At 39.0% G+C, this 13,445-nt stretch overlaps 1 protein-coding gene across 2 annotated transcripts in view; it reads right to left on the reverse strand.

Moving 5' to 3' along the window:
* LOC119840728 (tribbles homolog 2-like) overlaps nt 1-13,205 on the reverse strand; it is a 29,453-nt gene extending 16,248 nt beyond the window's left edge. The window contains exons 1-3 of one of the 2 annotated variants that reach the window (XM_038367457.1): nt 12,942-13,205; nt 12,422-12,817; nt 9,483-9,772 (exon numbers count right to left, since the gene is read on the reverse strand). In XM_038367457.1, coding sequence (XP_038223385.1) covers nt 9,483-9,772; nt 12,422-12,721 — 590 coding nt within the window. In that variant the 5' untranslated portion in view covers nt 12,722-12,817; nt 12,942-13,205. The remainder of the gene's footprint in view (nt 1-9,482; nt 9,773-12,421; nt 12,818-12,941) is intronic. The other variant, XM_038367450.1, reaches the window with a different exon arrangement.
* Between the last annotated feature and the right edge of the window lie 240 nt (nt 13,206-13,445).

The following is a 13,445-nucleotide window of genomic DNA, read 5'->3' on the forward strand; positions in this document are numbered from 1 at the left end:
CAAGATCAATTGTTACGAGAAAAACAAGGGTGGAATGTTCGAATAGTTTTATTCATGACGTTCACGTATTGTTCACAAGTCGGTGACTTCATCAGAGATCGCTAACATCGCAATGACACGACCGCACTCAATTATATTTATCATTTTAACACTATAAGTCGATTATAATTTAACACGTATTTCTTGATTTTTAATTGTGCCGTTTCAAACGAAGGCAATTAAAGGATCAATGTGCAGCGGAATCAGTGTCAAATTTGTAATAAAAGCGAGTGCATGACAGACACGGTATTGTCTTTCGCGGTCGATTACACAACGCGCGACCGCCAAGAGAGGTCGCTTGCGTTCATATTTATTATACGTATTCTTCAATCTCGAACGCGAGGCCGAAACCACGAAAAGCGTATTTCGCAATGGAGCTCATTTCAATGTCATTGTGATTGATTCGAGTGTTCGGAGTTTTTATTGTTCGAATGCTCGCCGTGTCAAACATTGTCATTACCAACATATCACAAAAAATCGTCCAAATCTCTAGTTAAGATGCTTATGAAAAAGTAATAAGTATTAATGTTAGTAGTAAATTTTATAATACGTGGTCCGAACTCGTATTTCAAAGGAAGCTTACGGAGACTTCACTTGCTAATTGGTGCTGGTTGTTTATTGCTAAACTAAAATTTACGGAAAAACGAAATTCAACTTAATCCCACTTCCTATAGAGTTTAAAATCGTGTATCCGATAGCGATTTCCATTCGACAGATGAAAATATAGCTGGGCCGTGAAACTAGTCTGGATTGAAACCGGTTGTTAGGATAGAGGTTTGATTTTGTTTTAGCAAAACTGCAATTATGGATGCACATCGGCTTTAGTACGTATTTTAATCTGTAGCTTATAATCAAAGATGGTCGTATCTTAATAACGAAGCATAAATAACGAGTAAAAATATGTATTAAGATACACGGGTAGTTTGTATAATGAAGCCTTACAGACGAGGCTACAGGCTGTTCATTGAATACGTCACTTGTTTTGGCAACTAAGTGTCGCAATGACACTGAAAGCGCTTGCGTCATTTCCTTTAGCTGACCGTGAACCGGGTTACGTTATTTGAGATTAGGATGCGCCTACGCAATCGAACCGAGAAGACAATTACTTCCCATGACACGATCCCCGAAAAATTAGTATAAACAAAAAAATCTGTGAAAAATAGAAAAACAACAATCACATGCTGTTTCATGACATAATACGAGTATACGTAGAAATTTAAAACCCAACTAGGTTAAAGCATTTTGCGTAAAAATCGAATAGTATCTTGATGATTCACCAGTTCTAATTGTACGCTTCATTAGTCTACTTGTTTATCTGAAGTGATTTCCGAACAACGTAATTCTCTTCGGTATTTACAATTCCTTTGAACCGTAACGCCGGGGATTTACTGGAAATTTTAGAGGAAAATCGTCATTTCATCATCTTGCGGAAATATGATAATAATGTCAATACGTCAAACAAAGATTTAGATAACGCAAACATTGTATATAATTCTAATACACTTTAACATGTATAGATAAACATTAATCAAGCTATTTTTTACTAGAGATGGTGTTATGCCAAAGTGTCTCTAATCTACTACTTATTTGTATGTATTATATAATCTAAATAGCACACGTGCACTACACATATCAGATATAAGTGTATCGTATCTTAATCTTCGCACATTGTTTATCAGTGGTGTATTATGTATGGCTGGCTTACCCAGGATATTGTAAACAATATGTTAATATTGATCGACATTATAAATGGTGGTAAGTTCATTATCGAGGCAAGCTGAATTAAGTGCTTAGGCAGGAAGCAGTAGGCCTGGAGTCGTGACTAGAGTATTATATATTATTGTTGTATAAATGAAACCATAGAACGGAATATATTTCATTTATCAAGGGAAAGGAAAATATGTGAACTGATTATAAAGTCTAATTCGAAAGCTGTATATATCAGACATGCAGAAGTGGTCGTTTTCCTCCTAACAATGTGTATTGAGTGTAGGTTAATGTTTCCTCTCCGTTTAAGTTTTCGTAATTGATTCCTAATCGTCAGTGTGAACTCTGAGAATCAATAACGAACGCGTTATTGGAAAATTTTGTCGTATTTGTAATTAGCAAATATGACTGACGTCTATTTATTCTTCATATATTTAAATGCTTAACATGATTCGAACGTTTCTATAAAAACCGATGATTAAAGCAAATTTATAGAGGATAACATCACAATTGAAAGCGATTAAAGCCACATAGACTTAAAATGCAGTTTGAAGACTAGCAATAAAAGAAATGCAAATACGAAAGAGACAATGCGCGGCGGCAGACGGGTATTTTAGTGACATACGCGTCTCAACTGTAGATGGTCGACTAATCGTAATTCTGGCCATTCGCAGACCGGTTTGTTGGCTTTTTGCACAGACGCCAAGTGTGCACTTGATTGAAATTCATGCAGACGACTTTGAAAACAATCCGTTTACAAACAATGTACGACAAGAAGTTTCGTTTCGATCTCCATTTAGCAACTCTCTTACGCATTAACTTTGTGACGTCTATAATCGCCATAACGTTGTAATTTTATGAGGCAAACAATTTCATTGTATTGTGTATACAAATGCGTGGGACGCTCCCAATTTTCAGGGAGGTCAACAACTTACAAGGACTCCCGAAAATAACGACACCCCCACAGAAATACTTCGCATAAAACGTAGAACGTAGGCGGCTGACAAGTGTTAAATATAGTTTATTTCAGTAAATAAGGACAAAGCGCCAACCATCTCCACAAATATATATACACGTATAATTCAAATAAAACCCTATATTGTTCGAGAGATATTTGAACCAAATATAATTTTAGAACGAAATTATAATGCTTCACTGACACGTCAAGTATTGATCGTCTAAATTTTAATTTATAAGCCTTTGAAAACTGAATAAAAAATCGTCTAAACAGGTAGCCGGGTCATTCCCCTGCACCATAATACGAGCGCATACGAACTTAAATCCTTTAACCATAAAGTAAGATCATTTTCGCTTCCATGAAATCGCGCCGAGCGTTCCGTTGAAAACTGTTGAATATTTTTATTGTTTTTTGTATGTGCATAAACACGACTCGTCGGGGTCGCTCGAGTTTTTTATCTCTTATTTATACTCAGATTTGTGTGCGGCTGACAAATTAATGTATATTTATCAGCGGTTTTTGCCATGCCGTGAAACGAACCTTTTGTTACGTGACTATCATATTTAAATATCATTATCTAAACGGTTCAGGGGGGCCCTAGCTAACAGTGTGATGTAGATTGTACCTAATTGTGAACACCTACAACGAAAGATATTAAAATCACATTAAATCTATATTTGGATCAGATAAACATCAGATATTATTTCTAGCTTGTTTCATCGTTGTCAGCTTACGTATTCTAAAGACGATGTTCTATTTTAAAGAAGGGTTCGAGAATCCACGTAAAAAATATTTTTAACGCTTAAGTGTTACACAAATAGAGCGAGGGTGCATCGATAGAATGTTCTATGATTCATCCTGAACCCTCTTTGTTGCCCTTTTCCAAACTTCCCTCCTCAATGACGTCATCGAACTGACGCACTCATTCCCTCGTGCATTCATCATTACAATGTCACAGTCTGATTCATGGCTACATTGTTCCTGTAAGCCTTGGGCGTTATTTTTACGAGCAAACCACAGAAATAAATGTATTCTGTGTTCTTTTGTAAGAGAAATGCGTAACTCTGAAGCGCATTCTCAAGCGATTTAGTTAAATATCTTAACAACAAAGTTCAATATACCCATTGTCGTCTCGGATAAGACGTTTCTTTATTTTTTTAGGTATAATTTTCGGATATTAATGTTTCAATGATAAGGAATTCGAAGGAATTGTGACAACATATTTTTAGTATTAAATTCTTTGTTTTTTATTTGACTGTTCTAAATTCGTTTTGTTGGCTGAAATGGGGATCGACTCGTTATGGGAACGATTTCCGACACGCTGGAGAGCGCTGTCGGTCACTGACCTTCCTAAGTCGGATGAACCATGGTCGAGCATCTTTGAACTGAACATGGCAATCGGTAAGTTACCGAGACCAGCAAAGCGTGTTGCTAAGCTTCAGGGTATCCTATTACTAGTCATATGGAACGAGACGGAACGGCGTAAAATGCAAATAATGCTAAAGGAATAGCTTACGCGTGTCTCAGCGGTCACTGGATCCGTGGATGCCGCCGTCTCGTTCCCAATGAGTGCTCTTGCGAGACGACATCGAGGGGAATAATTATAAGCAAGTTCGTCCTAAGAATAATAGCTGCCACGTGCACATTTTTTGCTTGGGGCGCAATGAATGCGCCCGTCGTTTAGGGACGCGGTCGCGTGTGCCCAGCAGCCGTGTAAGCTTTTTGCAATAGAAAACCCCGTGCCTTATGCTAGTCTCAGAGGTTAACTCGGTTCATGCTCACCGAGGCGTCTTCGATAGTCACGATCTCACAGTGACTCATTCTCACTTGTAAGTTTCATGACACAATGTAAGTGCTTTTCCATAAGAAACCTGGTCACATGGAATGCATCAAATCGCATGAATTATCCGTCCACCCGTTTCTCTAAAACTTGACACGTAACAAATCGTAAAATTTAGTGTTGCCAACAGTTAGGCAATTGCTTCAGTTTTGGGTGGGTATTTTGAACTATCGCAAGCGATATCGATGTAGGCAAGCGGAGCGTGTCACAACACACTGGCTGTGTATCGGCGGATAAGTGCGCGGTTACGCAAATCTGCAGATATGTCGGCGTGGAGCGGGCGCGCCGAGCGCTTGCACAAGGTTTCGCAGACCTTTGTTTTACGCAACCAGATCGATTTAATAGTTAGTCGTGCGTTTTCTCAGCTGCGAGCCTGACACCTAAATATACGAATTATGAAACTGTCTCACAATTTATTAACCTATAGTGTCATAATCACGCTTACAGTTAGCGCAAAGTCGACCGGAACTGTCGACATCCTGTCCCACAAAAACTAGCCCTTTATTGCACCCCCGTTAGGAAAGATGCACAGTTAATTCCAGTTTTTGAGCTGTAATCGGATTTATTCTTCGTATGTAATATGACAGTGTCCGGTTATTCATTTCCAAGAATGAAGCTCGCATTGTGATCTGAGTAATAAGTGAGGATAATGTTTGAAGGAGAGCAATGCACTATGTCCATATCCGGTAGCTGCGTCCGGTGTTTTCGTACTACCAAAAAAGGTGCGAACATTATTTATAGTCGTGACGAATGGTCGACGCACATTCGACTTATTCACAGAGGCGTAGGTGTTCTGTATTTTAGTACCGTGCTGGACTGATCTCTGTACATGAACGTTGGTAATGTAGGAAAGTGCAGAGGTGTATACATCATTTTTAAACGAGTTCAGTTGGTCGGTTCCGCACGAACGAGGAGGCGGCGCGGTCGGCGTCAGCGACATTGGCACAGTTGCGCGCGACCTCTGCTGCCGCAACTCGACCGAGGCCACAAACAAACGCCCCAAAATGTTCAATGTAGCCATCCAAATTCCGGTACGCCTGAATCGTGTATAAAACTATAAAGTATAAGCCATACACTCTATGTCATAACATCGTAAATTGTAAGGAACACAGTAACAAGCTCCGTGCCAAGAACAACTGCGCGTCTCTTATCAACGCGTAACTATGGGTCAATTATGCAATAACAACATCTCAATCTCTCGAATACCGAAATCCCAATCGCACTAGCGTATTGCGGAGCACCCGTATTATGCAAATGCGTCGTTGTAATATAGCCGTGTCTTGCACCACGAACCTTTGGCAACACGGTTTCAAAATGTTTTCAAAATAGCCGGTGTAGGCGCGGGTTTACATGGTTGCCAAGTTATTTGTTTCGAACATTAATTAAATAATCTAAAATAAACTGAATCAAAACAAGGCTTGTTTAGTAAATGTAGTGTCAGGCGGTGGCCGGGCCGGTATGCGACGCGGCGGCGTCTGCCGGGTCTATCGGAGACTAATTTGGCACATCCGCTGCCGATTGCCAGCGCAGCGAAGACATAAATACCCTGTCCCGTTAGCGTTAGACATACCAACTGTATACACTACTACTGTTAATAAATGTGATCGAGTAACTTGCTGCGATTATGAAAAATGATATCAGCGTAGCGCCTTGATATTTAATACCATTGTGTAATTGAAAGATTGTCTTTGTTAACATTCGATCATACGACACGGCTTCTGAAATACGCTATGCAAAAAACCACGGGCTGCATTTTTATACCTGGAAAACTGATTCAAGTAGATATTATTATTTTGGCAGGGAGTAGGCGGGATGATCACGAACAATGCGAGGCAGACTGTTTTATACCTGCGCCTATTTACAAAGGATTCGCTGTATCTATGCAACTACAAAATCAGGCTCCTCACTGTCTCGTGTAAAACATGATTTACTTAATTTCAAACATTGTAAAAACTAGCGTTGAAAATTAGACGCAATATTAACAATGGATGTTTATATCACGTGAATGTATTTCCGTTTTCCGGCCGTTGTTGACAAAATTAAGGATTACATATTCGACAAAGGTAGTTTAGAAAGAAACATCCGGCTTTCGATAATAGAATTCGCAATGGACAAACTTTTACGAACCATTAAAAAATAGGAAGTTGTTTGTAATAAGGTTTCATTGTAATTTTATTGGTTTGAAGAAACTACCTGTTTCATTAAAGGTTCAAGCCGACCTTAAAGTCGCAAGGCCCATGCACGGATATGTACAGAGATTTCTCTACGCGATGATATACGATAATTATATCTTATCCTCAATAAATCAAAGCGTAAGACCGGTATAAGAAACATCTCGCTTAACTGTTCCTGCATGACTAATAATTTATTGTAAAAAAAAGTATAACAAACACATAAAATCTAGTCTTTTGTGCAGTTTTACTGTAGTTTTCATTTTATTTCTACATCAAAGGAATATAACGTAATAAACGAGCGCATTTCTCTATTGGCAAAGAAAAATAACTTCTTTCCGTCTCAAAGGATGAAACTACGGACTTAGTACAGAATCCACTTCAAAGCAACGCAGAGAGCACGGAATCAATATTAATACTCTTATTTACCTTTGAGACAAGATGAGATCGCGAGAAATCACAACTCGTAGACCGCGGAATGACGAGAATTTATAATCAGGGGTGCCTTTATACAAAACGTGAGAATCGAGGTCGCAGGGCGGGCACTTGCTCGAATTGCACCTTCGTATGACGTCCATTCTCACGATTGCGAAGAACATCTGAATAATCTTGACCAGCAGCGTGTGCATAATCATTAGAATTTATTAGGGCCAAACAAGGTCAGCTGCCGGTATGCTAATGTTACGCTGGCCGGCTGAATTACTAAATAAGAAATTCTCTGGGAAAGTTGAACACATGCGAGACAGTTTGGGTCAATCGCTTCCTCTCAGCTGCCTAGATGAAGGTTAATCTATAAAACAAAAACAGAATATTTCCGTTTCAGATCGGACACATGGCAAAGCTAACATCCTGCTTACTAACGGTCAAGGCTACAAAAAATATAGAAGAGACTTAAAATAAAGTAAAGTAATATAATATTAGAAATAAACTAAATTTTACTAGTACCTTACTATTTTTCTTCTATTAACACAACATAAAAAATAAAACATTCCAGCTAGCAGAATTGTAGCTTCAAAAGGGGTTCTTTATATCGCGATGCGGAGAGAGCTTTGGGACTCTGTTATTACGTCAAAGTTACATTCAAATAATGTTTTCTGTTCCACAGTGACTCATAATAATAGATACCTTTGTCGTCGTCCCATGAAGGGTATTAAAATCTATTCGCCGTCTGTGTATTTGAAAGCGAATAAGTTAAAATAGCTTGGATGCGAGTTGATGACTTTCGTCTGTGACGGGACGCAACTTTTTGTCACTAGGGTCGGCGTACAAAAGACGTGGAAAGTTAATAAACCTTTTCGGTCACCCTCAATTTCGCGTAGGCGACTGCCTCAGCCGGGACTCGACATAACATAATGCGTTATAACGGGTTTGTTGCCCTGTTTTAGAAGGACGAATCTATTTTCACCGTCTTTATTGTCTATTGCTTCAAAAAGTTTCAACATTAATCATGTTTACAAACATTTAGGATAAAGAATTTTTTTATAGAATGATATAATCGCATCCTCTATCCATAAAAAGAAATCTCATTAAACTAACAAAGCAAGGGTTGCAGCCCGAAGGTATGTATGTGGGACAGGTGAATGATGGAATTTATAAAACCAATTGGAATGTTGTCGTTGGTTACATGTGAAGGGGTGCATAAAATATTTCGATCCGGGGTTAGGATAAACTCTTCAGGTGATAAGGGAAGGCAGGTACCCGCATGGTGCTTGTATGGGGTCGGTACGTGTAGCGCTGCGCCGGCGCAGAGCCGCTCACCCTTGACCCGATTGCGGCGTATTGTACGCAGCAATGACACCGTTCGCCTTGAGCCTAGCATTGCCGGAGATATTCGCAACAATGGAGGCCAGATAACGTTTCAAAAGTTCGAAAATCCGCCGGCTACTACCGGCTGCCCGTAATTAATATTGTTGGCTAATGTTTTGTAACATTTATACGGTTTTATGTACTATTTATTAATCCTTTCTTCATACACATCATTTAGTGATATTATCGAAACAATTTGGCAGAGCAGCGAACATTTACGGCCTAGCATAAACATTTAGCTTATCAGGTAAATTGCTGTGCCTTCTTGATAATTGTTTATCAACGTTCGTACAAGGCGCTATCAAACACAAAAGGAAATGACGCGCTACTTAAAAAACGACACATTTCCGCTTGCCTTCAGATACGTTTTTTTTATGGTTTTCAAAAGTTCTTTCTCACGATACATCTCTAGTGGGCGGAAAGGAAGTTATCGATTGATTTGATGACAGGGGTCATGTATCATAATAGTTCTAACCTTTGTATCGATTGTTAATTTCATCTCACTTTTTTTGAGTGAAATAATATTCATCCGTGCACATTAAATGATATAGTAGGGAACTGTTGCGTCAGTTATTTCATCGGTAAACTTAAATCTAACTTCACGAACTGTACTTAGAAACGAGGCAAGATTTCTCTACGTTAAATCAAACTTGCGAAAACATTACATGCAATTGGGAAATCATCTAGCCGATCGATAATAGGATATCGAAGTAACACCTCAGTGTTTATTATTATCATTTGACTTTAAAACATTGTATAATATAATACTTTATTGCGTATCACATAATAAGTTTATACTTGAAAAATGCTTAAACAATAGCTCATTATTTAAGCGTACAAATCGCAACCTTAAATGATTAAGGTTATTGCGAAACATTTCTTAATAAGGTTTGCGAAATAAACGGCAATTTGTTTTTCATTAACGATAAATACACGTTTGCAAAAAAATATTAACGCTTACCTCTGAGGATCGGCAAAGACGAATTTTCTCAGCTTAAGATCCCGTAAGACGATCCCTTGCTCATGACACGCCGCAACCGTTTCGGCCATTTGTCTGAATAGCCGTCTAGCTTCGTGTTCCCTCAGTCTTTTCCTCGCTCTCACGTACGAGTGGAGGTCGGAGTGCGAGCGGGGGAATATGAGGTACACCCTCTTGTCCCCAACCAGCACCTCGTGGATCGGATTGACGTGCGGGTGCCCGTCGAGACGGTAGTGCGCTTGTAATAAGCTACTACAGTCCCTTGACACTACCTGCAAGCAAATATTTACTTAAAAAACGAACATGAAACAAAGATATTTTTGCATTCGTTCTTGAATGTTTATATCGAAGCGTCGAAGATTAATTTTGAATCTCATTTAGATTAGTTTCCGTTTCGCCTGAACTGCCAATAGCACCATACCGGTTTCTACATTAAATAGACATAAAAGGGCACCTATTTCAAAGAAATCGTATATCAAAAGGGCTTAGTCTAAGGGAATAACGAAGCGTAACATTAAATGAATAGGTCCTGCTGACCCTTCGCAAATGTACGATAGATAGTTTCAAACGGAATTGAAGATGCGGGTTTTATCTTCGGATACACATAGGTGAATTGCGCTTTAGAAATTTAACATGTCCCTTCAGAGTGCCAAATACAAAAATAAAGGGATTATTTAAAGTAACATTTTGAGAAGTTATTCATGGACGATACGTTTTATTTTTATCACGTTTAAATTAATAACATGCTTGCTCATCTTGTATTTTAGGAAACGGTTGGAAATGTCAACGACTCTGTGTAAGCTACTTCGATTCGATTTCCAGGCGGTTCAGTGATGAATCACGTCACGTGTTAGATTATTATTTTCTTTTAATGCTCAGCATATTTATAGAATGTTGGTGGTCGCAGACGTTGTGACTATACTATGCATATACGTATTCGTACGCGAAAATAAAATGACCTATTTCTCAAATATGTTGCGAAAAATATTTAGATAAGAATTCGCAATGTTTGCAATTGATAATATTTGGCTGAGAATACGGTATACGGCAGCTAACCTACTTAAACTTATCAATATTTATTTAATCGTGAGGTGTTGCAAAATATATTCAAGTACATAGCTATTTACCCACGTCGATGTCATTGACTATCCCAATTTTGAAAAACTTTATTATAATAATTTCGATGTATTAATAAATTCATTAAACTTCCCAAATACAGTGTAATGGTAACGTCTTTGTGTATAATTGATTAGCCCCGTTTCGTCTGCATAGCAACCATAGTATGGTTTCGTGTACAATAGGAAAATCAACTACCGTTTCTAGGCAGCAATGAACTTGCGCATTCTTGATGACGCATTCGCCGTGTTATAAAGTGGGGGGACAGGAGTAGGGGCCAGCTAGCCTCGGTACTGTGACGACCATCGTGTTATCAACTCGTCTATTTCACAATGTCAATGAGAAGGTCAATCTTTTTCGGCATAACGGACCCCACGTGTCATAATAATACACACTATTATGAGTTTAATGCAAACATTACGAAAATGCTTTATAATTTTATTTCGTATAAATGTAGCGGTGTCAGTAACAGGCTATGTTGTAAATACACTCGTTTAGCAACGATAACGTTGCCACACTTAACCTTGCCAAGTTCTCACGAGGGAAGTGCCTATTCTGTGCCTTGACAATACCTGCATGGGCCTTTGTTACACGTATCTATCCTGTACCTACTTAAAATCTATACCTAGATTCTATATGCCAGGAAACTAGTTTCCAAACCCGTTTCCGAGTCCTGGCGCACGATGCTGAACCACCAGGAAAAGGGTTATGCACAAAAATCGTTTATTTAAGTATTGCTTCATTTAACGAGGCGTCTGATAAATAAAAATTTTAATTTATTAGGTCAATGCAATTAAGATGTAAGTAAGCTAATAACGTTGAAGTTAACAGTTATTGTTAGTGTTACGAAAGTCGATACATGACATTGTAAAAACGAAGCTTTGTGGCCTACAAGTGCGATCGAGCTGCGCGAGGCCCTGACATATAAAGTATGACACCGATGTTTAACTGAGACGATATCAATTTTGCGCGAACGCATGAAAAATTTGCAATTCAATATTAAATTTTTACATCGTTTAGTTATATTCTAATGATTTTGAAATAATGATGTTAATTTTATTACAGCACTGTCTTGTTGTGTTAAGGAAAAATAGAGAGAAATACGAGTTAAGTAATAATTGTTTAATTGCGATAGAAATGGCACGGCATGTGGGCACATTATAAGCCGCTATCTGCATGGGGTTCGATCCCGTGGGACAAAATCGAACCCTTTAAGATTTATTATCAGATACGGCTTCTGTGTATCGATAATTATAGTGTTCAAAAACATTTATTAACATAATTTATTACTAGCTCCATTAATTATTTGTTTAAACAAATTGGCCAATTATCGAATAGGTATCGCGTAAAACAAGAGATTACACAGAGAATCAATCACTACGCAACCACTTTTGTAAGCCGAAGTAATTTCGACACAAAACGTCTATGTAGGTATACAGGTCGAATGCCATGACAGATAGGTCTTTTGACATTAATTTATCATCCTAGCATTTAAACTATTATGAACTTTAATCTCTATACATAACTAATGACATAAATTAATTATATTTGTGCGGGTAGATATACCAAACGATAGGTATACCGACCGATAACGTAATTGTTTTTAAATTAAAATGTAAGGAGCTAATTGGGCGTCGTGAAAAAGTATGTAGCTACTGGAATTAGGCCGTGATGGAAACCCGGCATAATTTCGTGTTTGCCGTCACACGGCCAGGTAAGGTGAGTTGTTTGCGCTACCAATTCTACACAAGACGCGGTCCGACAGGTTTTCGTTTATAGATTTAGATATTGAAACGGATACTCACTTTGCAAACATATTCCTCTTGCGTGCGCACGTCCACACATCTACATAACGATGATCCCTCCACTTGTTCGAGGAGGAGGTATTTTTCAGCGACGAGCGCCGCTTGGAATTGGTGTTGGGGTGGTGCGGGGCTGGTTGGAGCCGGGCTCGAGGGCGAGGGGGCGGCCGACAGCCGCTCTGCCAACGATGGCGACTGCGACCTGTCCTCCGCCTTGCTGTTCTCCCCGGGCGATACCGGGACTGTCACCGCGGGTTTGCTCAGGCGCAACGGCCACAGAACTGAAGGTGATCCGGGATCCATCACTACACTTATTACACTGTCACTGTCACAAAACACTAACGTTCACAATACACAAACACTTAAAACGAAGAGGAACTATGATGAGATGAACATGATCTGAAAATAAAAAACAAACACCGATTAAAATTCGAAGCAAATTGCGATTAACAAATTTGGTTGCTGTTGAGATTTCAAAACGAAACTATGAGACAATTGAAGGGGAAATTATAAATGTACTTACGAATATGGTACGAACCTTGAAATGATTTGCCCTGAGTGGATATCGTACCAAAATTTGACTGTCCGTCGTCAAAAATCTCGTTCTATCTGTACAGAATCACAAGAAATGTTTTCCAGTAATTCGAGCACGTATAGACAGGCCAATATTTTGGGCCGGTGTCCGCTCGGGTTAACGCTAAACTAAACGGACACACAACCTTCTCCCACTAACGCCATTGCGAGACTGACTGCCAGGTTTTGACGAAGCTGACGCGAGCCCGCGTTCGGATGGCGCCTCGGGCCGGCAACCGATCCTACGTCCAATGTCGACACACCGTCAACTTGCGTAGTACGCGATCATATGCCATGCGGTTTGTAGGCAAAATAATACAATATATGCGTCTCTTTCTAACACAAGACTTTCTTTGTGTTTTGATAAGGACCGAATAATACCATTCATTTAGATTTGGCAATACAATGATGTCGTCGACGCGTACAGTTTCAATATAATTTTCACAATATTATG

This window comes from Zerene cesonia, chromosome 1 (genome assembly GCF_012273895.1).
Source record: "Zerene cesonia ecotype Mississippi chromosome 1, Zerene_cesonia_1.1, whole genome shotgun sequence".
NCBI lineage: Eukaryota > Metazoa > Arthropoda > Insecta > Lepidoptera > Pieridae > Zerene > Zerene cesonia.